General features: G+C 36.6%; 3 protein-coding genes across 5 annotated transcripts in view; all 3 read left to right on the top strand.

Annotated features, from left to right (window-relative positions):
* Positions 1–512: 512 nt before the first annotated feature.
* Positions 513–5974, top strand: LOC110370951 (uncharacterized). Of its 2 annotated transcripts, none has more exons than XM_049843367.2 (4): positions 513–1349; positions 2509–2758; positions 3096–3245; positions 5616–5974. In XM_049843367.2, exons 1-4 carry the CDS (start codon positions 1302–1304, stop codon positions 5711–5713), a joined length of 546 nt encoding a protein of 181 aa, XP_049699324.1. In that variant the 5' UTR covers positions 513–1301; the 3' UTR covers positions 5714–5974. The 2 variants fall into 2 exon arrangements, with proteins under 2 accessions (XP_049699324.1, XP_021182648.1); XM_021326973.3 differs by having other exon boundaries at positions 645–1349; positions 3093–3245.
* Positions 5975–10531: 4557 nt separating this feature from the next.
* Positions 10532–19650, top strand: LOC135116588 (vanin-like protein 1). Of its 2 annotated transcripts, none has more exons than XM_049843342.2 (10): positions 10532–10692; positions 14034–14150; positions 14483–14608; positions 14958–15130; positions 15433–15647; positions 15763–15849; positions 15962–16065; positions 16236–16427; positions 18498–18622; positions 18878–19650. In XM_049843342.2, exons 1-10 carry the CDS (start codon positions 10639–10641, stop codon positions 19359–19361), a joined length of 1677 nt encoding a protein of 558 aa, XP_049699299.2. In that variant the 5' UTR covers positions 10532–10638; the 3' UTR covers positions 19362–19650. The 2 variants fall into 2 exon arrangements, with proteins under 2 accessions (XP_049699299.2, XP_049699303.2); XM_049843346.2 differs by lacking the exons at positions 18498–18622; positions 18878–19650 and adding exons at positions 17007–17128; positions 17357–18212.
* Positions 13138–22870, top strand: part of LOC110370781 (vanin-like protein 3) — a 30166-nt gene continuing 20433 nt past the window's right edge. Inside the window, exon 1 of the mRNA XM_064040571.1 lies at positions 13138–13258. Coding sequence (XP_063896641.1) covers positions 13205–13258 — 54 coding nt within the window. The 5' untranslated portion in view covers positions 13138–13204. The remainder of the gene's footprint in view (positions 13259–22870) is intronic.

The raw sequence follows: 22870 nt of genomic DNA, 5'->3' as shown, positions 1-22870 counted from the left end.
CAAACCACGATTAATATTTGGATACGTATTTGTATTTTCACATTACGTAAGTGAAAATACAAATACCTATTTCTATTGTAACACAAGACTGTATCGAGAAGCGTCATGCATGATCTCATTAAGATAACAAACTCAGACAAAACGTACGTAAAAACTGAAATGATGACACAATTACATGCTTAATTCACTTATGTTCTTACCGAAGTACTTCTTTCACTCCGGATATTGAGAATATACCTAATACACTTCTGAACAATGAGTTCCGAGTTAGATTTGAACATAACCATTGTATCCCGTGTGCATTGTAACGAACACTGCATATTATTTTTATTTATTTTTTGTGCCTACCTATCTGTAATTTTTCTGTAATCTGTAATTTTTCGCTAATAAATAAATATTTTATTTATTTATTTTTATTTATTTATCCACCGGGTCCTTGGCTGTAAAGCCCAATAATAGATCCACACCTGATACCATAACAGATTCGGTGTACATTACCTCCGCGGACCCTCTTCAGGCCCTCCAATTCCGGTACTCAATAGGTGAGCATATCAGGTAGTTCTATCTGAACCAGTTCATTAATTCTATGGTGACCATTCTCCCTAGTTCCGAAATCCGGTGGAAATCCCAGTACTCGGCCTCAAATACTAGCTCAAGCAATCACATTCGAACAGACGTATCTATAATATTTTGATTTCAGAGTGTGCCCAAAGACGGCATTAGTCTCATCTTTCTATAATATATACTCTACCGTCTACCTCACGAGAAGCGTGCCAATACTATGGCGAGTTTCCACCAAATTGTTCGCTCCCATTTATTTGCGATCAAAAATGTGTAGGCGACAGCGCAAGTCCATAGCTGGCATGGTTTCGCAGGTTGCAATTTCGCGCGGACATTTTAGAAATGTTCACACGCAGTTTGTTTGTGTTTGCTGGAGTGAGTAGTTCCGAAGAAAACATCCATTGTGTGCGTCACAGTGACGCACAGTGTTATACATCGGTGGAATCTCGCCCTGATACTTCCTCAGTGTGGGATAGTACGCAACTGTTTTGGCTGTACGCTAAAGGTGCCTATCACAACAGCGCTAGATCATTAGGAACTATTGGATCATATGTTTAGTTTTTACAATGTTGTACCTCTATGTTTGCTACTTATTCTCGGGAGTGTCATAACGGTGATGGTAATTCGATATCATAACAGTAGTTATTGTTTGTTCAACACCGCAGGCCGACTTTCAGAGCAATCCTTTTGTAGCGTTCCGATCTTCATTTGGAGCAGTAGTGTGGTGGCATTGTGCTGTGATGGCCGATATATGGACTATTCTTGTGATACTCTTTGCGCTCATAGAGGTAGCTACTCCGTTTAATGTAACATTTCGGTTTCCACTATGGTGTGCCTTCGCATCGAAAAGCTGCATGTTTAATTTTAATTTTAACCTTGCACTCATCAAGTAATTTTGTGGTATGTAACTAATATTTTAACAATTTGTGTTTATACACTGACTTTTGCTGGGATTTGATACCAGTAGGCACCTAAAAAGGTGGAGAGATTTCGATCCAGGTTTTTCGGTACCAAGAGGACTGGGATTCGCTCAGTCTTTTTGACCGGCTTGAATTAACGTCTTATCACCAAAAGTCAGTGTACTTGTAGATTTGTGCTCATACTAAGTCATGCCAGTAACAATCTATTTTTGTGTTCCACCATTTTATGTCTTAACAGGAGTTCCTACTACAAATTTGGATTAAGGAGTAGGTAGGTACTTACTTGGTCAATTACAGATACCGGCTGGTTTCTCCGAAGTTTCATGGGGGAGAAAGAAGAAGCAGGGGTCTACCTAGGTAATGATAAATTGGTCTTGTAATAGGTACCTGTACTACTTTTATATTTTATTTTAGAGGCAGCTGACTAGAACTTTTATCAAATGGAGATATTCGAAAAGAGATCAGTGTTTTAAAGTTTTGGCATTAATTGCATTATGTGTTATTTATAAACCAATGTTCCATAGTTCATATTTTGTCATGACATCTTTAATGGCTTCAGATAAGGTGTTTATAAGAATTTTATTACATATATTTTTTGTAATATGTTACACAATATTACGCACTGATATGGTTATGTAAGTAACATGTTTATGGTTTATAATGGGATCATTTTAATTACGTTTCAAGTTTAATCATCTACGTCATTATTTTTGACCATCGAAAGGCATGCAGCAGAGTATGATCAAGCAAGACGGTCCGCCTATCAAGGTGCACTGGCCTTGCAAATACCGGGGATGCGACTTCGGTCCCAGCACGAAACATTTTTATATTTTCTCAAGCAAATTATACAAATGGAAGTTTAAAGTTAATTACTTCTTTCATGATGGCGATGACCACCTTATTGTTCTTTAGTTTTTTTTTTATCTTAACTTATCGATCTTTTCTGCCTTCTTTTTAAGGTGCTCCAACACATTGCTTTTTTACTCAGCTTGATCCTGTTCCTAAAAATCAAATTTCCACTTTCCAGACTGTACGACTCGATTCCTCGTTTCTAGACGACGTATTAGAGGATCCACCGTTAACAAGATCCCTTGGCTTCGCAATACGGAAGAGGTTTGACAAGACGCTGGATGACGCGAGACTCAACCAGGAGTATATGTACCGCTACAATGAGATGCTCAAGGCCAGTCAGGAGTCGTTTGAAAGCTTCGCCAGTCGAGACGAGAGAAGGCTTCGCCGAGTCGTCGGTGATCATAATTACGAAATTATGAGAGAAGGTAGATAAACTGTTATTTGTTTAGAGTGAGCAATACTGGCATACTGCAGTAAAATGTATTGATTCATGATTTTTTAAAGGGGCATAACATTAGAAAGCGTGAGAATAGTATTGCTATCAAACAAGCCCATTACCCGGATTTAGCACAGTAGTTAAAGGTAAAAATGTGTGATGCCGCAACTGATCTTACGTGTCTAGGGCCTTCGCAGTTAGTAGACCCACAAAGATCACAATAGCCCTTCGGTTTTGAGTGGAAATTGAAAAATGTGGGGGTTTCAACAGCCAAAAAGAATCTGACTTCCTCAAAGAAATTAATAGAAACACTATTTTCTCAGCAGGTGTTCTAGACCGTCGCCGCAACGCGCCTCGTTTTCAGTCTCCCGTCGGCAGGCGAAGAGCTCGCACGCAAGCCCTGCGCCGACAGAAACTGAACAGCCAGAGTTTGAGGAGTCACCTCCAACACTCCCGACAAACCACCGCCGATTACAGTGACTAGCCTTTTGATTTAAATGTGGCTTCTGCCCAAATTTGTCGACAACACTAACCTCAGTCAGTTGCCTCAAAACAACTGTGTACTGCGAATTTATACGTTCAATTTTCAAAGTAATCAGTTGTTTGAGGAAAAATTGATGTTTAAGGTGTCGATGAAAATAGGGCTTTGATAAAACCGCGGATGAAGGTGTTTACTAATGTTAATAGCACCGCAATGGCACAGCTTTACTTACATGTGCCACATTCAGCATTGAAAATGTTAATGTTACTAAATAATTTACTTACAATTAAGACTCTGATACTGCAAATGCAACTATTTTAAACAATGGATGGGCTGGAGAGGAGGTTTATGTGTAAGATGGAATGAAAGAGAAGAAGAAGAATAGAGTGAATGAGAGTGTGACAGCGCTTCCACAATAGCGGATTTTACGAGAATTCACTGGACAAAATCCGTTAATGTTTGAAAGCGCTTAAATATAGGGTGAATAAAATAGGGAATGTTAAATGTGACTGATATTAATATTAATATTTTGTTATTTATTAATGCTTATCATCTCGCAAGACTTTATGTCAGTCTGCAACTAAATTCCGAGCAAAAGTACGCGCATGTGACTCCTTAAGGCTAACACACAAGCCGGCGGCAATGCCGCCGGTTCCATGCCGAGCGGCTATGCCGCCGGCAATACAAGCGGCACAAAATCGTTTTTTTTTGGGTGGTTGGTCGTGCTTCTTTGTGCGGCAAAGCCGGCGGCTTTGCATGCCGCCAGGTGCACGGCGAATTGGGCGGCGGCTTGCCCGGCGGCCCTGCCGCCGGCACTGTGTAGCCTTTATACGATGTCGCTGATTCCTAAAAATGGTTGATGGTTAAGACAAAAAGTTTGGCGAGAATTTTAAGTACTTTAGTACTAAATTAATTTTTGTTATAATTTCAAGATTAGGGGAGATGTTCCTAAAACGGGTACCCCTCCTAAAACGGGTAGGCCTTGCCATTCGTATATTATAGGTCTTAGTGTGAACCTGTGAGTGTAGAGCGGTGCACTACCACCCCGCCGATCAGGGTCAGTTGGCTCGCGCACCTGGAGCGAGGGTGTTCGAGGTAAGACGTAAAAAAAGTTTTCTGCTGAACTTATTAAAAAAAATCGGATTATGCTAGTGCTGACTACTCAAATATGGTGTAAGATATGGTTTTCGTACTTTTGTATTATCATTTTGCATGTTATATGCTTATTAATTGTGAATAATTAGTGGTCTCCTTGTTTACTATTTTATGGTTAAGGTAGTTGAAATTTAAAACGTGCTTTTGGGCAAAACGGGTAGGGGCATAACGGGTGACTATCCGATTTGCCCTGGAATAATTTATGATATGTATTAAGCTGACCAGTGCCATTATTTATCTGACTCATTTGAGTCAGACAAAAAAAAAAACAAATTTATTAATTTATTAATTTTTTAATTGGGTGAATAAATATAAAAGAAAATCTTTAAATGCTTCGTGGGATGTAGAAGTTATGAAACTGGACCTCAACCTCTTGACGAAGCTATACGTCCACCTCATACTCCCACCAGTAGGCCAGTATATTGAAGAACTTTCAACACCATGCAAGACTATAACGGCAGAAACACAAATTCTTAAGGATTTTATAACACCATGCAAGACTCCATCACAAACTAGAATCCTTCTTCAACCTGAGGATCATCATGTAACACCAATAAAATAAGGGGCACTTCCTCAATTGATCCCACAGAAAGCTAATCGAAGACAAAGAAAGCCACAGAGAGCTGAAGAAGAACAGGGACAGCGTGAAAAAGAAATTTAAACATTTTTTTTTTTAAACAAAATTATCTGTTTTTTAGCATTAAAATTTCAAATGTAACATTTAATGACGTAAAAGAGTAATCTAGACTGATCAAAATAAGACAACTGTTTAACATAATTAAGGAGACTTATAAACAATTAAGATTTCCTGGATAATAGGAGGCTAAGATATTTTTTTTAATGTTTTTTAATTCATTTATCACATATATTCATTCATTACCTGCTTTGCCCAAAGGCGCTACCCGTTTTAGGACCCCCACTAGGGCAAAGCGGGTATTTCGAAGGGGTTTATTTTTTTTATTTTTTTTCAGAATATTGAAGAAGATTACTAAGACTATCTTATGTTTTCCAAAGTTTATTATATAAACAACCCTATGAGTACAAATAACAAGTCGCATGTAATGTTCTTGGTTATTTTATTTAACATCTTTCGTTAGCTTACCCGTTTTGGGAACATCTCCCCTACTTTGACTAATGACAGCAGTTGAAAATTTCGCACATTTTGACAGCATTTTCGTATCATATAGAACCTTTTAATTTTCTTTTACAGATACGCTCAGGATCAAAAGATACAGGGGAATGATAAAACGTATCTTTTATTCTCGTTTTTGTGCAAAATGTGGTTCAAATCTTTTACAAACAAATTAATAGGTAATAATTTCTAATTCCTTTAGCAAGACTTACTTAAAGTATAATTATAAAATAATAAAAGTATATTAAGTAAGAATAATACTAAAATTATGCGAAAATGTATCTCTTCACTCTCACCATTTAATCAGCCAGTTTTAAGGTTTAGTTACCTACTTAGTTACCACCTTAATTCATAGTTTAACAATATTTTAATTTAAGTAATTATTTTTCGTGTAACTATGTATTAATGTACTTACTGAAATAAACTTTATGGATGAAAATGTGGCAGCTTAATAGAACTTAAATAAATACCTTCATCATTTCTCCTCATAAAAATATTCTATCTCCTTATCCTTATAATAAATTGTGCCTTACGATGAAATATAATTTTATAAAAATACAGTAATAGCACAGATTACTATAATAGTTACTACGGTAATAGTTAGCAGAGTCAGAGTAAATAGATATTTATTTCCACGTTTATTTTGAACGAACTGGCCTTGAAACATGACAAGATACTTAATTACCCACTTTTGGTTAAAAATATTACATAATCTATGGTTTTTTTTATTAAGTATGGGTCTTATCATATCACATACGTCGCTATGGCATGATATCACAAAATAAACACAATATTGTAAGCAAAAACATGACGGCGTCCTACCCAGTTATCAACCACGGTGACAACTATAAACTGCCTTTCAAAATCATTTTTCGTAGAATATTTTTTCCGGCATTCTCAAATCTTAATGAAAATGTAGAAACAATTTAAATAGTCACTATTGGGGGACCTCGTGGCTGGATAAGCAAGTTCTCTAAAACAGTCCTCTGTACTCGTTCTTAGGGTTCCATTTTTTAAATATGTACTTACAAATAATAAGAGTTATGCGAGGTAAATTAACTGTTTGCGTATAAAGCACTATCAGGCGCTGGCAAGCTCGACTCTCCTGGCCAACTCGTGGCTGCCTCTAGTGTACCTACCTCTTATGTGGTGTGTTGTTACTCCATGTAGGTAGGGCTGCCATCCGTCCGGGTTTCCCCGGATTTGTCCTCGTTTGGAGCCCGTCCGGGGGCCGTCCGGGCGGGTTTTGAAGAAGTGTCCGGGGAAAACCCGGACCATTGTGTGAAATTAAAAAAATAATATGAAAATGAGGTCTTGTTTTTTTACATAATATTTTCGGTCTCGTTCGGGGAAAAAATGGGAAAAACGCCAATGTCCGGGTTTTTTGAATCTATTCTTATCCGGGTTTGGCGAAATTCGAGATGGCAGCCCTACATGTAGGGTATGTGCCCTTGCCAGTTACCTACCACCATCCATCTGTTTCACCTGAATTCAAACAAAGCTTTAAGATGCAGTTTTCAGTTAGAGAATATAATAAAAAATAAATAAAGTGTTATCTATCTACTATAATACTACTAATGCCCCGTGGGAAATTGAAGTATACCTAATAGAATTATAAAGCAAAGGCGAAAAGAAAATAAAAACTATGTATTATTGTGAATTCTCAAAGTCATAGCAATTGCATTAGTAGTTAAAATAAATTAGTCATAAGGTAGAGGCTTGTATATACATTACAAACTTACTAACGAGCTAAAGCTAGTTTTTTTTTACAGTATTTACATTGGGAAGAAAGGGTAACACTAATGGTATGTCTGCGCCTTTCTCCTTTTCGAACATAAATAATCATCATCTCTCTGCCTAGTTGGTCTAGTGGTCGCAAGCGCGGCTGCTGTGCTCGAGGTCTCGGGTTCGATTCCTGGGTCGGGCCGAAATCGCTTTGTGGGTTTTCTTAAACTTTCACAAAGCAGCCCGTAGTCTGGAAGTTGGTGATTGATTCAACCGTGCATCGGAGAGCACGTAAATGTCGGTTCTGCGCCTGATCTCTTTCCGGTCGTGTCGGATTGCCGTCCCATCGGGTTATGAGAGTGAAGGAATAGGGAGTGCACCTGTGTCTGCGCAAATGCTCGTGCACTATAATATCTCCCGCGCAGCTGTCTGATCTCCTTAAATGAGAACAGCCGCCGTGGCCGAAATCGGCCGTGGACGCCATTAATCATCATCTTTTTTGGCCGCAAATATTCAATGAATATTGTTACTGTGACAGCCTTTTTATCGTCCCACTGCTGGGCTGCGGCCTCCTCTCACACAGAGAAGGATTGGGCATTAATAACCACGCTTGCTCAATGCGGGTTGGAGATTTCAGACTTTATAGTCCAGTTTCCTCAAGATGTTTTTCCTTCACCTTTTTATTAGCCAATGGTGTCCAAGATATACTTGGAAAGTACCTACATACAAACTTAGAAAAGTTTCATTGGTACCTGCTAACTTATTGGTACTGCTGGTAAATGCTAACCTGGAATCGAACCCGCACCATCATAATCGAGAGGTTGGTTCTTTACCCAGTAGGCTACCACGACTTTCGACTTATATTCAATGACGAATAGAGTGAGTTTCTAGTGTTCTATGTTATATGTACTCCTCACACCTATGTAGTTCCAAATGTAACATCTCCTTAGTTCTTAAGAGTTGCAAAAAGTACCAGATAAAATTATTATATTTTCTGTAGGCGCCAAGATTTTATTAATGGCTCTACGTTTGTCGCAACGCTTGATTTGAAATTTGAAGTTGTGTTTTGTAACTAAACCTTGCTTGCATTTCCAATTTTCCAATTTTCATAACTCTGCAAAAAACAAAGCAAAGTGGGATAAAAAAATCTGTGGTATAATAAATGTTCAAAGATCAGCTGAATCCCTTTCCAAATAAATAAGAATGAAGATTATTTGCGACTGTCCAGGGTGATCCTACCATCTCCTGCTATTAGGCCTCTCACAATTTGGTATCCTGCTAACTATTTTGAGCTCCCAGAGTAGTTTCCAAATAAAGGTAGTCCATTATTAGTAGGTAGTAGTTCCTGGACAGTCCTTGATAGGAAAAGTCGTAGGTAAATCGAGGATAGTTCAATTACCAGCCAAGCGGCCCTAAAGGTAGTAAAACCTTCATGAAAACTGTTTGCCGTGGCAAGTAACTAAGTATTTTGCTGAAATGTAAACTTTATGAATTAGTTAATTGCTTCTTTAAGCCAAACAAGGAAAACAACAAAGCATTCACATGGTGTGATTCGACGTAAACTAATCCGATGAGTAATTGTGACAAGGTTAATAATAAAATGGTAAGAAGAGACTGCCAGTTGATAAGCAAATAAGTGGCGAAAATAAAAAAAACGTTTAAATGATAAGAATTTAACAGGAGCCGATATCATTACGTCACTAATCTCAAAAATCAACTATTTGATTTCGAAAAGTCATGTACCCGCTGTACAATTTTGAGAAAACCTTATCGAGATTTTCATTTTACTTCTAGGACCAGTAGTTTTTGAGAAAAATCTAAAAAACCTCCGGAACGAGGGGATTATAGCGATATGTTTGATTGAAAGTGATTTGATATTAAGTCGGTCTTTATTACTCTTTATCTTGTAATATTTAAATGTCTGCGAAAGTATGCACTGATAATGAAATAGTGCTTGTCACAGAATTATCAACTTTATTGCTAGACAATAAAAACCACCACGAACTAGGTAGCAAAATGAAGTGAAAATATTGAATTTCAAAATATACTGAACGGTGCAACGTTTTAGTAGAAGCTTATCGCAAAAATATGCTTTTAGCTACATTTGTTAGTTTCGGAAATAAAGCTGAAAATGTGTGGGAACAAAATTGGGGATTATTTGATTGTGGCAAGATATGGAGGTGTTATAAAACAAATGTAACGAGCAATCTTGATCCGTATCTGTAGACGAGCTGTTGACTGAAGATAAGGCGTTTCATTTAGATGATACATTGGCACTTGGGTCTGTTTCCAGGTGACTCATTTACATGCTTGGAACGTGTTTTTTTATCCTGGTTTCTGAATTTGAAATGACTTTCAGGAAAAGGAAGAGGGAAGAGAGGAAACATAAGACTGGCTTTTGAATTGAGAAACACGCGTTCAAAAATTGTTATTTAAAACTGTAAATTTTAATTTTACTCACAAAGTCAATGAAAGTCAAATAGTAAAATATTATGCTAAAACAGGGGTGTTTCTGAAGCAGCTTGGAAATGTGTTAGGATTTAAAGACCAGATCTAACACATAGGGAGATCCAATTCGCCCACTATATCAATTTGCGTCAACTGCTAATTAATATTCATGAATTAAAATCTGTTATTTGAATTGAACGTTATTTTATTTACCTACGACTTGTATTGGATACGCTGAGGTCGTAATATGTACAATGTACATGAAACCCACATATCTATCACGTCCTGTGCTGAATAACATTATTTGTAGGTACATACGTACTACATACGAACGAGTAGGTACATTCGGGACCTCCCCGTACCCAACAAGTTGGTCATCAATGTCATCAGAATAGCACGTGTCCATTCAGATGCATCTTTAATAAGCCGTTTAAAATATTGGCAGAGCTTAAAAAATAAATAAAAATTAATAGATGAAAGTGCAATGTGTTTTATTTAGTTCTCTTAATCTAGGAAATTAAATACTAGAATGTATTTAGGTAGGTAAAAAATACTATGTATGGTTTTTGCCTGAACAATCTTTGGTGCCTACACTCATGTTTTTTTACTAGATAGACTAAAGAGTGCTGAGTGACTACAGTCTAATGATACCTAAGTATACACAAACCCTATTTAACACATTTAGCTATTAAAAAAATACTTTCTTAAAATGCCTTATTCTTCAAAATGCACGTATGTATATATAAGTATACATATTTCTAAACTTAAAACCTAATGCCATTTCCCTGTTACAATTTATCGTGTCGTCTGATAGTGCGCACGCACTGTTCTGCCTACAAATAAATAAGGCATCGTTTAGTCGGCGGCGCATGAGTCGCGAGGTAGCTCTGTCGCGTGGTAGAAGGGAACTAGAGTAAATAACATCAATATGAGATTATTGTATATTTCTTTACTGTTTTCCTGTATAGGATTCTCTGTACAGGTGAGTTTTTCATGACAAACTATGTTCCATATTTTTTTAATTGTCTAAAGAAAAAAAAATGGTCACTTTTTAAATACTTTGGACCTGCCTAAATTTAATTTAGGAAAATCGATCATTAATCTAGGGTTCAAAGTCCATGTTTACTCATTTGTATGACTGTAGACTTTGTCACCGAGTTGTTGTCATGTTTCCAGATACCTATTTGAGCATACATTTAACATAATATTCCAATTTTTTCCAAATTCGACATACTCAGTGGGCATTTACAGTATTTTTTTAAGCTTCACAACTAATTTATCTAATTTAAGCAAAGATATTAACACATATACCTAATATTCATGATAATAAATAATTTCACTTGTGCATTTTATCAATATTGCAATACATTGTTTACAAAACACTTTTTTTGTTCGTTGTTGTCAAGTGTCCAATCAACGCATATTTCCCTGTAATCGGGTAAATGATTGTTTATTGATAAAACCACTACATTATGGGCATCATTCAGTATGAAGATTTGCATTGAAAAAAAAAGGTTGAATAGCTGAAATATATTTTAAATGAGTTATGTACCTATCTATTGTATTCTCTGTAATATTTCTAACCTTTCGTAAGCTATCTCCTGAAATCTTTGGATGTCTTATTTTAGAAGTGAATGTATAATCTCTTGTAGGTATGCCCGGTGCGCGGTTCTCTTATTAGCGGCATACAAAAGTTTAATTAAACATTAATTACTCCACGTTTAACCAATGCTTCGCTTTGCATTAACTGAAATGTTCAAACACCGGTCCAAGTTTTTTTTAACCAATTTTTATTTAGCAAGGAACATCGGCCATCAATTGACCCCCAACATCCCATCTTGCACGGAGGGCAGTCACTTCAAACTGCTGGACAACAGATCTATAAATAGCTCGTTGCATATTGCTTGCATCTTCATCGTTGCTATCAACAGCTTAACTGCAAGATAAGCTGCGCACGAGTGTGTCACGATGTTGCATGTTGATTTCCGATTCTCATTATACCTATGTACCTACATATGTATAAAATATCAAGGATTATCACACTAAATCCTTTTTAAAATTTTCCACTTTTTTTTTCTTCGTGGAAAGTATTTATTTTTGTGTATTGAAGTAGGTATGTTTTATTAGCAGATTGAGAGATAAATAATGTATGCACGTGTGTAAAGAAAGCAACGAATTATACCAAGGCAGGCTTGTACGTTAGCGAAAAACAATAAAGAGCCTGTTGAGATCTAAGAAATGACTTAAATACCTTCAGTAATGACTCCGAGAGAAACTTGAATGTGCGAAATCCCAAGTGCGTGTACGCCTAATCAGTCAAATCAACTAAAACATACAAGTAGTAGAAGTAAGTCGTCGTAACCATACTTTATAATAATATATAATTTGCGATAAAATATATTTTAAGTTTGCAATATCAGAGATTTCCGGTACACATACACATACATACACACATTATCAATTGTGACCAAATTGCTTTCAGTAATTATCTAAATGCAGATACCATCAATCATTTTCATGTAGTTTTGTTTCCCATATATTTTCAAAATATCAACAACAAATATATTTTCAAAAGGTTCAGATAGAGTTTCAGTACGAAGCCTAACTAGTTACTTGTCCTCTTAGTGGACGAAACACGACGGTCGCAGGCTGTCATGAGTGTGAAACAATCCTTTTGCGAATCTTAAAAGTACTTTTCATTGAGTGAACATCGTACTCCGTCCACTTTATTTGTATTCAAGAGGTTAGTGACCGTTTCAATTTCATTGTTGCAGTGCACTCTCTCTTTTACTCTCATTCACTGCAAGAAATGCATATATTTAATTTACATCTGCAGTTTTATGCTACCCTGGTGCATCATCTTCCACGAACTGCACTTTAGTGAACAGAATAAAATTAAGTTTATCAGAAATAGTTTCCATCGTTTCGTCTCTTTCCAATTCAGATAGAATAGAATAGGATGCAAATATTTTTGTCACCTCCGTGACGTGTGACGAATTTTATCGATTGTGTGGTTATGGATACGAGCCAATTTCAAATTAAGAATCGGGTTGTTTTGCGCGATCATATTATTGAAATAATGAAATACATTGTTACGCTGAAAATAAAATTGAGAGAGACCTAATAGATTGAAAGATTGAAGTAAAACACAGTATCTAAAGACACACTAGAACATTTCTACAAAAGAGACTATCAAAACAAACCAAACCAGTTTCACATCGTTCACATCCAACCAAGGAAGTCCAACTCGTTTGCCAATTTCGTTAGTAGAAAATGTTAACGACCCCAACTTTGTAGCCGACTTGTAAACAAAGCCAACCTTTACTTGACGTTCTAGGTCAGATCGAACGAGCATGCTCTGTAGGCCATCACTAGAGAGTTCATATTCGTAAACATGAACAGTAGCGACCGAGACTCCGGTATCATCGGATGTCTCGATCTATTTATTGAAACGATCCATAACATCTGTATTTACGTCTCTAATTGAATTAAAAATGTCGAAATCAAGACTGTTAATACTATTATGTTTAGTATTAAATTCGTATGAGGTAAAGTGATCATTGATGTGTCTTTCTTTGTTTGTGTCTTTTCTTAAAAGAGTGTGTTTGTGTGATGCTATTTATTGAGTATTGTGTTCAAAGAATTACGATAATTGATTACTTAATTCTGTTGCTATCTTGTTATTTGGGTCAAATATCTGTTGTTTTTCATTTGTTTCATTATTTTTATTTTCTGTATTTGCGTCTTTATGCAATTCTCATGCTTGCATTTGTGCACAAATATTTATCTTTTCAATAAGTATTTTTCCATTTGTTTTTATGATTCATCTAGAAATGTTTCCTTTATCCTTCTATGTATCAAATTATATATCAAAATCGAAAAACAAAGTAACATCGCATCGATAAGATTCGTGTTTGTTAAGACAATGTGGAAACCTGATTATTATCGTATGGAAACAATACTTGTACCTAGGTATTACTTAAATGGCTTGAAGATTTTAACTTGTATGTACGTAGCTATAGACTTAGTTACTAAAGTGCGTAAGTGCGTTTTGAATTAAATGAAACATATCCATTATTTCCATTGACTGAAACGACGATGTTAATCAAAATCAATTTTTGCTTTAGGTTTTACAAAAAGTTTCGTTGTTACCTCCCGAGAAAACTTCCACCAACCTGCATACACTTGAGGGAATCCCTTGTTATTTCCGTAAATAGATCATCTAAAGGGGTCAAGCCGTTTTCAAACGAATAATTCCATTTAAAGCCACCAATCCTCTTCCAGTTAAAGATTGTCATCATCATTTGTATGCCTTGTTTGCAGAAATCGACTCCTCAAGATGATCACTACGTGGGAGCTGTGGTGGAGTACTTAGTGACGGGGAATGTGGCGACCAACCTCGTCAACTATGCCAACCTTATTAAGGAAGCTGCTGATCAGGTATTTTTATTTAAAGCTGTTTATTAAAAGAAAGAAATAAAAATTATATTAACAAGCACTTCTTGAACAAGCTCATCTGGATATTTCCTATTATACCTATACGAATCTTGGACTATCTCAACTTGATACAGGTAACAGGGGTCTAAGGGCCTTACATGCCCTTCATAATTTGAGGGCCTTACATAAAGATCCTCATAGCTACCCGGCGATTTAAGTCTCTCATCGACAATCAATGAAAATCAAAATTTCGAAGACGCAGGGTACCTACGAAATTCTCTAAATTTATATTCTCCTTTGTAAGATATTAATAGCAATCTCCCATATGGTTTCAGGGTGCTGACATTGTGGTGTTCCCTGAGCTGACGCTGACGAACAGCTCGACTTACTTCACGGTTCCAATCTACGGTGCTCTGAAGAATTACCCCATACCAGCTCTCTATCCTACTATGTTCGATGAGGTAAGTAAATAATTATTTTACAAATCTTTATTGCCTGGAGTTAGGCGTATCTGATATCTCCACTCGTCTTTCAACAATTTCTGAGCCATATACGTACGGTACCCCAATATATTCTAAGCACTGGAGAGAGGGAGATTTGCTGTCGGTATAGCTAGGTCTAAGGCATTTTATATTAAAAGTAAATAAAATAAATACACTATATTTTTTGTTGATATCAAAAACTCAAAAATGTTGTATCTGAGAGATATTACGTATATGCTCTAGAATGAGAGCAACTTTTCAATTTCCTTCCTAATTTCTCTATCCTATCTTCATTCTGTGTTCTGACATTTTCGCAACAACTTTTCAGTTCATGGTGGCCATATCAACGGCAGCGAGGGCCAATCAGATCTACGTGGTCATCAACGGGCGCGAGATGATGGACTGTACCATTCAGAATACGGGAGAGAATTGTCCTGAAGAGAAGACCTACATTTTCAACACGAATGTCGTGTTTGATAGGACTGGCGCTGTTATTGATAGGTGAGTCAAATAAACAGACCATCCCATGGACCCTGATCATAATGATGTGAGGAATTGCTTTCTGACAAGCCACCAATCCGGGTAAATAGCATTTTTTCTAATCCGTGGTGTATGTCTCTAGGTAAATCACCACATGTGCTCATTTCTGTCAAAGTCTAGTCTAGTTTCCTCTCTTAAGGTTTTCTTTCACCATTGAACTTATTGACATCAACTAGAATTCAGTCTAGATTGTATGAATTTTGCTGCTTTCGACACAATTCTTTAGCAGCATAAAGACTAATATATTCATTCATACCTTCCAGGTTCCGTAAGATAAACTTGTTCGGGGAGGCATCCCACACGCCAGCCTTGAAACCTGACCTTGGGGTGTTCACCACAGACTTCGGCGTCACCTTCGGCCACTTCATCTGCTTCGACCTGATGTTCCAAATACCTGCCGTGCAGGTTGTGCAGAAGATGAACATTAAAGACGTCATATTCCCCACCATGTGGTTCTCTGAACTTCCTTATTTGACTGGTGAGTGACAACGCTAATTTTGGGAGATACTTTCTTGTTTCAAAAGGCAACTTCGCATACTTAATTATTCCTTGAAGGATCGAAGCATCTTACTAATGCTTTATTATCTTTTCAGCTGTTCAAATCCAGGAGGCGTATGCTTACGCTCTCGATGTCAACTTCTTGGGATCTGGAGCCAACAATGTCAGAGTTGGTAGTGGAGGTACGCGTTTTCTTTATTTTTTATATTCACAACATTCTTCTCTATCATCTTGTTCTTCGTCGTCTTGTTAACTGGAAGATGTTTTATTAACGTTACCATATTATTTTTTCAGGTTCCGGAATATATTCCGGTAAGGCTGGTGCCCTGATCAGTATTATGCCTGGACTACCCACGACTAAAGTTCTTGTGGCGAAAGTGCCTAAAGTACCTGGTGAGGTAAGTAAGCCAATTTTAAGCATTAAACTTCTAGGATCCTGCTGAAGTTAAAGCTTCTTGCCTTCCATCAACTTTGGGATTAAATTATCTCAATACTTAACTATATCGCCAGTCTGGTTTCGACACCTTTTCCCTATTTTTTTCTTAATCATGACGCTCTTTCATTCCAGGTGTCATGGCCATACCCAGGTCCCATCTACGATGAACCCACCAACATGAACAACATGCGCCTGATTGTCGACCCGTCCCTCGCGTCACACGTCACCAAGCTCCTAGAGCCAGGCACCCAGGAGTTCACGCTAGTAGACAAGGATGTTTCCTGTACTTTCAGAGTCACGCTTTCTCAAAGGAATAGTGAAATTGTGAGTAGTTCATTACTTGGTTCTTTAGATATTGCTGTAGAGTGTAGTGCATGATGGCTACTTTTTCATTTCGTGTTATTTTTCTTTTACTTTTTTATTCAAGTGTGTTAATCTATAGATTGTTTTAGTTGTTTCTAATATTTTTTTGGTATATTAATTATTTGATAAGTTTTTGTGTTACTAACATAGAACTGCACATAATTATAGTGAAGCTAACAATTTGCACGCCTCGGGTTTCACATGCTAAGTGCTCGCTTTAAAATAGTGATTATGTAGTGCATGATGCATGTTGGAGGTAAGTTGGGGTTTAATTGTATTTTTAGACATTTTGCTGATGCGATGGTCAGAAACTACTTTGATTTCTACTTCGTCTCTTTCTTCTACTACAACGTCATCATTATACTTTACAAAAATGGCATGTTTTTGACAACATACCAAATTTCCTTCACCGTCATCATTATTATTAGCTTGTTAACTTAATATATATAATATATAGTTAATTATAGCTATTTGTGTAGTTGCTATATAGTTAATTATGATGGTTACAATAATCTATTCAATAATTATATTTAATTTCAGTCGGTGAGATACCGCGCTTTCGTACAAGACGGCACCAACACATACGCTAGACGTGAGATCGGCGTCGTGGCGTGTCTGCTCGTCGCCTGCAAGGATGATAACGTTACTTCTTGTTCTTACAGGTATTTCATCATTCCTAGTCAGTTGTGCTTTAGTTTTCTTTCATATGAGACGAACTGTAGCTGCTTTTGGATCAGTATATTCGTAATCTCTCATGGTTTGCTCTGTATTTTTGAATTCATGGAAAAAGTATAATAATTAATCAATGTTCATCTCAAATCATTTAATGTCACTTATGTCTAAGGTTATTACTGAATAAATAATTATCTGAAATCGTTTAATATTTCCAGATACACACAACAAGAAGAAAATGAAATTGAAAAATTGGAAATAGAAATGAATACGTACCGGAACACATACAACGACACACTTGACTGCAATAATATTGAGTACTTCCCTGTGACAGTCAGATACAACAAGTTTCCTCTCAGTCCTAAGAACTTTACTTTCACCTCGAAGGAAAAGGACCAATCTAAATGCGAACAGAAGGAACAAAATCGCTTATCGATCCTTCAGAAAGAAATTATTAGCAGGACCAAAAGAGAGCGTCTCAATTTCAAAATTAACGTGCCTCAACGAGAGTTAATAGCTTTTGGTATCTGGGGAAGGATTTACACAAGGGATGTGGACCATAATAAGGAACCATCTGATGATGATGTTCAGAAATTCAACACTCTGCTAGATGATTTATTCAGTTCAGATGATTAAATGCAAATGACTGTTGAAGAATGTTGTGCCATTTTGATGAATATAAGTAATCTAAGACTGAATTAGTGGTTAAATAATTACGTAAGACAGTTGTTGACTTTAAAATCGAAATATATGTAACAAGTTTGAAAGACTATGGAGTCTATACATAGTATTGAATGTATTTTTTTTTTACAAATTGGATAAAAGATCTTGTTAGTTTTTAATGCTAGTTGGTTGCATGTTTTGTTAATCTAGTTTTCTTATATTTTTACCAATATTTGTGTTTCTATGTTCTGTAGTTTTAATTTTTTACGTGCCAAAAGGTTCGTAAGTACTTAATTTTTTGTTCATGTCAGATCATTGCACATTTTGTTTTAAGCCCCGTTCGAATCTGATTTTTTGCCTCATAAATCGATTTATTTTTAATAAACGCTCGCAAAATTGTTGTCGTATAAATATTTATTTTATTGTCCCTGAGTAAACCCCAAAAGACACTCAATTTTGTTCGTACCTTGATTGTCATAACATGTAAAACTTGCAGTTTTGTCCACTCGAAGGATAAAACGATTGAATTAAAAAAATACTGGACTGATTTCTAAATAGAAATGCGCCAAACCGTTCGGGAAGAAGTTTTCAGGCAGGCTATTGCAATACTTGTAGATGAAACTTAGTTACACAGTTTACAAATTTGCCTTTCAATCCTAGTCAGATTTTTAATACAATTTGTTCGTTTGATTCCAGTACTACAGATACAGGGCTGGCGTGTTTAGCGGCGTGCGCTCGTACTCTGGCGTGGCAACTGGAGGTGTGAGGATCTGTGGTGTCTACGCTTGCAGTGGTGATGCTAGAGACACTTGTGGCTCAAGGTAATACTCATTTTTCATTGATCCTGTCAACATCATAATCATCTGTGCGGTAGGACGATAGCCCATCGATTTTCAAAAAGACCAGTTCGAAAGGCTTGTATCCAGTGCTCTCCATTTTCGTCTGATCGTCTTACTATCTCGTTAACGGCCGTCCTACCCTGTGTTTAACCGTCAGACTCTATTCGAGATTATTCCCATAATGACTGAATGGGTTTTATGTTCTAATTTTCACTGCTCGTATATCTTTGGTTTCAGGTTCGCTACTTACTTAGTAGACACGACCGCCATCTTTGACGAGCTCACCATTACAGCAACAATGCCAACTCCCAGCCTAGAAGCCGACTTAGATACCAATGACTCCATCGTCTATCCAGTCTCTTCTACAATCTACATCATGCCGTTAGAATCCGAAGAATATTCCTATACCGTCACTCCTAACAATGATGTTACTGTTCACACAATGTCATTAAAGAATAAGAGCGCTGAGTTGTATGCGTTCGCTATCTGGGGAAGACGGTTTGCGACTGACGGACAGGTGGAAGATCCTCCTTTGCCAGATGATGAAACCACAACAGAATCAACTTCAGAAGTGACTACACAGTCTTCAGAAGCAACAACAGTGTCAACGTCAGAAGCGACCACGACGACAGAAGCAACTGCCGACGCTTCTGTTGTACATCTTCTGAGCCATACGTTGTTGGTGATGGCCGTAACTGTGATTTGTTACTCACAGTTTTAGAATATGATAAATATACGAAAGTCACACATAAACATTTTATAGGCGATAAAAATATAGCTATTGATTTGTAGCTGCTCGCGTGTTTCAAATTATTTGATTTGATTCAGCTGAATTGTGGTCTTGTACGTTATCGTAATAAAGATGACAAACTGTATTGTGAATGTGTCTATTACATTTAAATATTAGGCACCTAAACAATTTGTAAAAAGTATTAATTTTAGGTTTAATGTTTTGTGTATATACTTAAGTACCTGCACATTTTAAATTAATAAAATATTTATCAACTGTAGCACGGTTCTTGTTTCCTTTTAATGTTATCTCGATCTTGAGAGCAGTACTTTAAGAATTTGTAAAATTATCGCGGCTGGTCATTTAAAGATATGGTCGCATGTGGTGTGTATAATTAGTTACGATAAGTGGACAATAAACATATTTATTTGATGGTATCTTTATAGTTTTGCTCCCTTATAACAATGACTTGTAAATTATTTTTGTTTTATCACTCCTTTTTTTTTCTAAGATTGGGAAAAAACCACATTTGGGATGTTATCGATTTAATCAAGTCGTATTTTCAAGGTTTGCCTAAGGGCCACCTACTAGTCTCCGGGTTGTTTTTGATAGGTATTCTAAATCAGAGATTCCCAAACTTTTATGTTATAGATGACTTTCATTAGTTCATCATCATCATCATCATCTCAGCCATAGAACGTCCACTGCTGAACATAGGCCTCCCCCTTTGATCTCCACAGATACCTGTTGGAAGCGACCTGCATTCAGCGTCTTCCGCCGACCTTCATAAGGTCGTCTTTCCACCTTGTTGGTGGACGTCCTACGCTGCGCTCGCTAGTCCGTGGTCTCCACTCCATTGCCACTTCAACTTTCATTAGTTGGTTTTGGTGAACCCTGCAAGTTCACCATAGAACATGGGTGTATGTTAAAAAAAAACAAAAAGCTTGACTTTTCCCTAGTTTGAAGATTGAAAAAAAAATGCACCTAAACTACATACAGTTCAAGAATACTACAGGGAATATGCTTATGGCCGCGTTTCAAGGTTATGGCTGGTGACCCATGTGACTTATAAATTGCTGATTATCTGAGAAACATAATGTTTTTGAGATCATTTCGGAATTTTCGATCGTTATATCGAAAAAAATCATATGACTTCGATAAATCATCAACATCGTAAAGTCCAGGGCCCCGATTCTCCTAAGTTAATAATGTCAAAATCGAATAGAAATCGAATCGCAATATGATCGTAATAGCAGTTTTAACCATATCGGGCATTCTGCTACTAAAAAAGACCAATCGTATTCGATTGACATTTGATTGGCGTGCGATTGGTCTGCTATTTTGATGGTTTTGGTATATACGGTAGTTTGCTGTACAATCATTTTGCAATCGTAAATCATTTGCAGACAAAATGATTCATTATTGAATGACAGAAAAGGATAAAAACGTTTATTTCAAAGAAAAAATAGCGGAATGCCACATACGCTTCAATCGTAATCGAGTCGGGTTTGGATCTCAGTCGAATCGAGTCGAACGTCAATCGAAGGGCGCTTAAGTAAAATTAGGAGAATCGGGCCCCAGTTACTCAACCTATTGCCACAATATTGCGCCTTTGTTTTTCTTACCTGCGCCTAACAAGGTGAACTTATTTTTTAAAATTGTTGACAGTAAGACTTCTGTAAGTCGTTGCCATCTGTTAGCTCATTCATAGAGAAAGCTGCCGCGGGTTCTGTAAAAAAGAATAGATTTTGGCATGGCTACACCAAGACGATATGGTCAGGGATTCAATTTTCGTCAACGGAACATTCAACTTTTTCTCTAGCGAGTAGGTACAACAAAATAACATTGTCAAAAACTGATGTCGTGATATCGAAAGGTATTTTCTGTCACGGCACTGGACAGCGTTAATCCCGAGATATCTTAGAAGTCAGTATATAGGCAGAGTGAATGTCACAGTGTCTACACAGTCAGCGCTGTGGCCATTCTCATCTGGCCTCCTCTACAAGAGTTTAACGTCCAGCTAATGTAGCAATTCTTAACAATAAAAGCCACCAAGAACTAGGCGGCAAATTGAAGTAAAAATATTGAATTTCAAAATATACTGAAAGATGCAAAAATGCTTTTGGCTGCATTTGTTAGTTTCGGAAATATGTGGGAACAAATTAGGGATTATTTGATTGTGGCAAGATATGGAGGCGTTATAAAACAAATGTAAGGAGCAATCTTGATCCGTATCTGTAGACGAGTTGTTGACTGAAGATAAGGCGTTTCATTTAGATGATACATTGGCACTTGTTTCCAAGTGATTTATTTACTTACATATTGGGGATGAGGTATTTTTTTATTATGATGGTTTCTGAACTTCATTTCAGGGAAACGTAGACCTACGCAGGATAAATAAGCCTTTTTGTATTTAACTATCAATGTCAGACCCGATTAATCGGTCATGCATCTCATAGTGGAAAGATTTCGGAAATACTTAACAATGGGAACTATATTTTTTGTCACCAAAATTTATATTTGTCATCAAGTTGTATCACCTAATAAATAGATCTATCGCCACGAAATATTTTCGTTCTCAGATAAACAAAGAGTGTTCCCAGGTATGAATTACCAAATTATTGTTATTATAATGTGTAAAATATGAGATGGATTACCAATAAAATTGTAGTGCATTACATGAATATAAACTACTTTCTTATAATAATAGTTTTATTACTTAAATAATAGCTTGGTGCTCAAAATGGTAGATCTGTCACCAAATAAATCGATTAATCGATCCCTGTCTGCGACTCCTTTTTATTTGTTATTTTGTCACCAATACAGTAGTTACATTTATTTCGTTCAGTTATTAAAATAATGTATTCGTTACCAATTTAATACAGCAGTTTATAATTTTAATGAAAATATGTTCAAAGGGAAGGGAAGGGAAGGGAAGCCTCAACGAATGGGTTGTAGGTTGGTTGTAGGTACGATTATACGATGCGCGGCGCGGGCAGCGAGATGCAAGTTTACTTCATTCGCGACGATTACCATAAATATTGATTATTTTGACTTTAATTAAGTGTTTTATTTACTATTCAGCTAGAAATTTAATTTAAATATATTTATACTACCTGTGGAAATTAAGACCCTTGGGGGAGGCACATGGCCAGTTAAGTAGTAGACTCTTTTGGTTGAAAGGATGATGACGACCACCATACATTTTTAGACCTTCATGAAATTTTCTAGTGATATAATATATGATTTATTGGTGATCTCTTTAAATTAGTTTGCTTAAATACTATTAGGACAAACCTATTATAATACATACAAAACCATTTATTTGGTACTTGACCCCATATCTCCATGATTTTCGGTAATTTATTGTGGAATTGACTTTATATTGTTTGGTGACTCATTTTGGTGACAAATCTACTATTTTGAGGGCAAACCCTATTATTTAAGAAACACAAAATGAATTAAATTGGTGACAGCTTAAATCATACCCCTTAACAATT

The sequence above is a fragment of the Helicoverpa armigera genome, chromosome 22 (genome assembly GCF_030705265.1).
Source record: "Helicoverpa armigera isolate CAAS_96S chromosome 22, ASM3070526v1, whole genome shotgun sequence".
Taxonomy (NCBI): Eukaryota; Metazoa; Arthropoda; class Insecta; order Lepidoptera; family Noctuidae; genus Helicoverpa; species Helicoverpa armigera.
This window is presented reverse-complemented; position numbering and strand designations above follow the sequence as displayed.

Bases quoted from the DNA above. Each gene is read 5' to 3' on its own strand.
- LOC110370951 (XM_021326973.3), top strand. From the start codon at position 1,302: ATGGCCGATATATGGACTATTCTTGTGATACTCTTTGCGCTCATAGAG. The intron at 1,350-2,508 runs GTAGCTACTCCG...TCCACTTTCCAG, and splicing joins TACTCTTTGCGCTCATAGAG to ACTGTACGACTCGATTCCTC. The intron at 2,759-3,092 runs GTAGATAAACTG...CTATTTTCTCAG, and splicing joins TTACGAAATTATGAGAGAAG to CAGGTGTTCTAGACCGTCGC.
- LOC135116588 (XM_049843342.2), top strand. From the start codon at position 10,639: ATGAGATTATTGTATATTTCTTTACTGTTTTCCTGTATAGGATTCTCT. The intron at 10,693-14,033 runs GTGAGTTTTTCA...CCTTGTTTGCAG, and splicing joins GTATAGGATTCTCTGTACAG to AAATCGACTCCTCAAGATGA. The intron at 16,066-16,235 runs GTAAGTAAGCCA...CTTTCATTCCAG, and splicing joins TGCCTAAAGTACCTGGTGAG to GTGTCATGGCCATACCCAGG.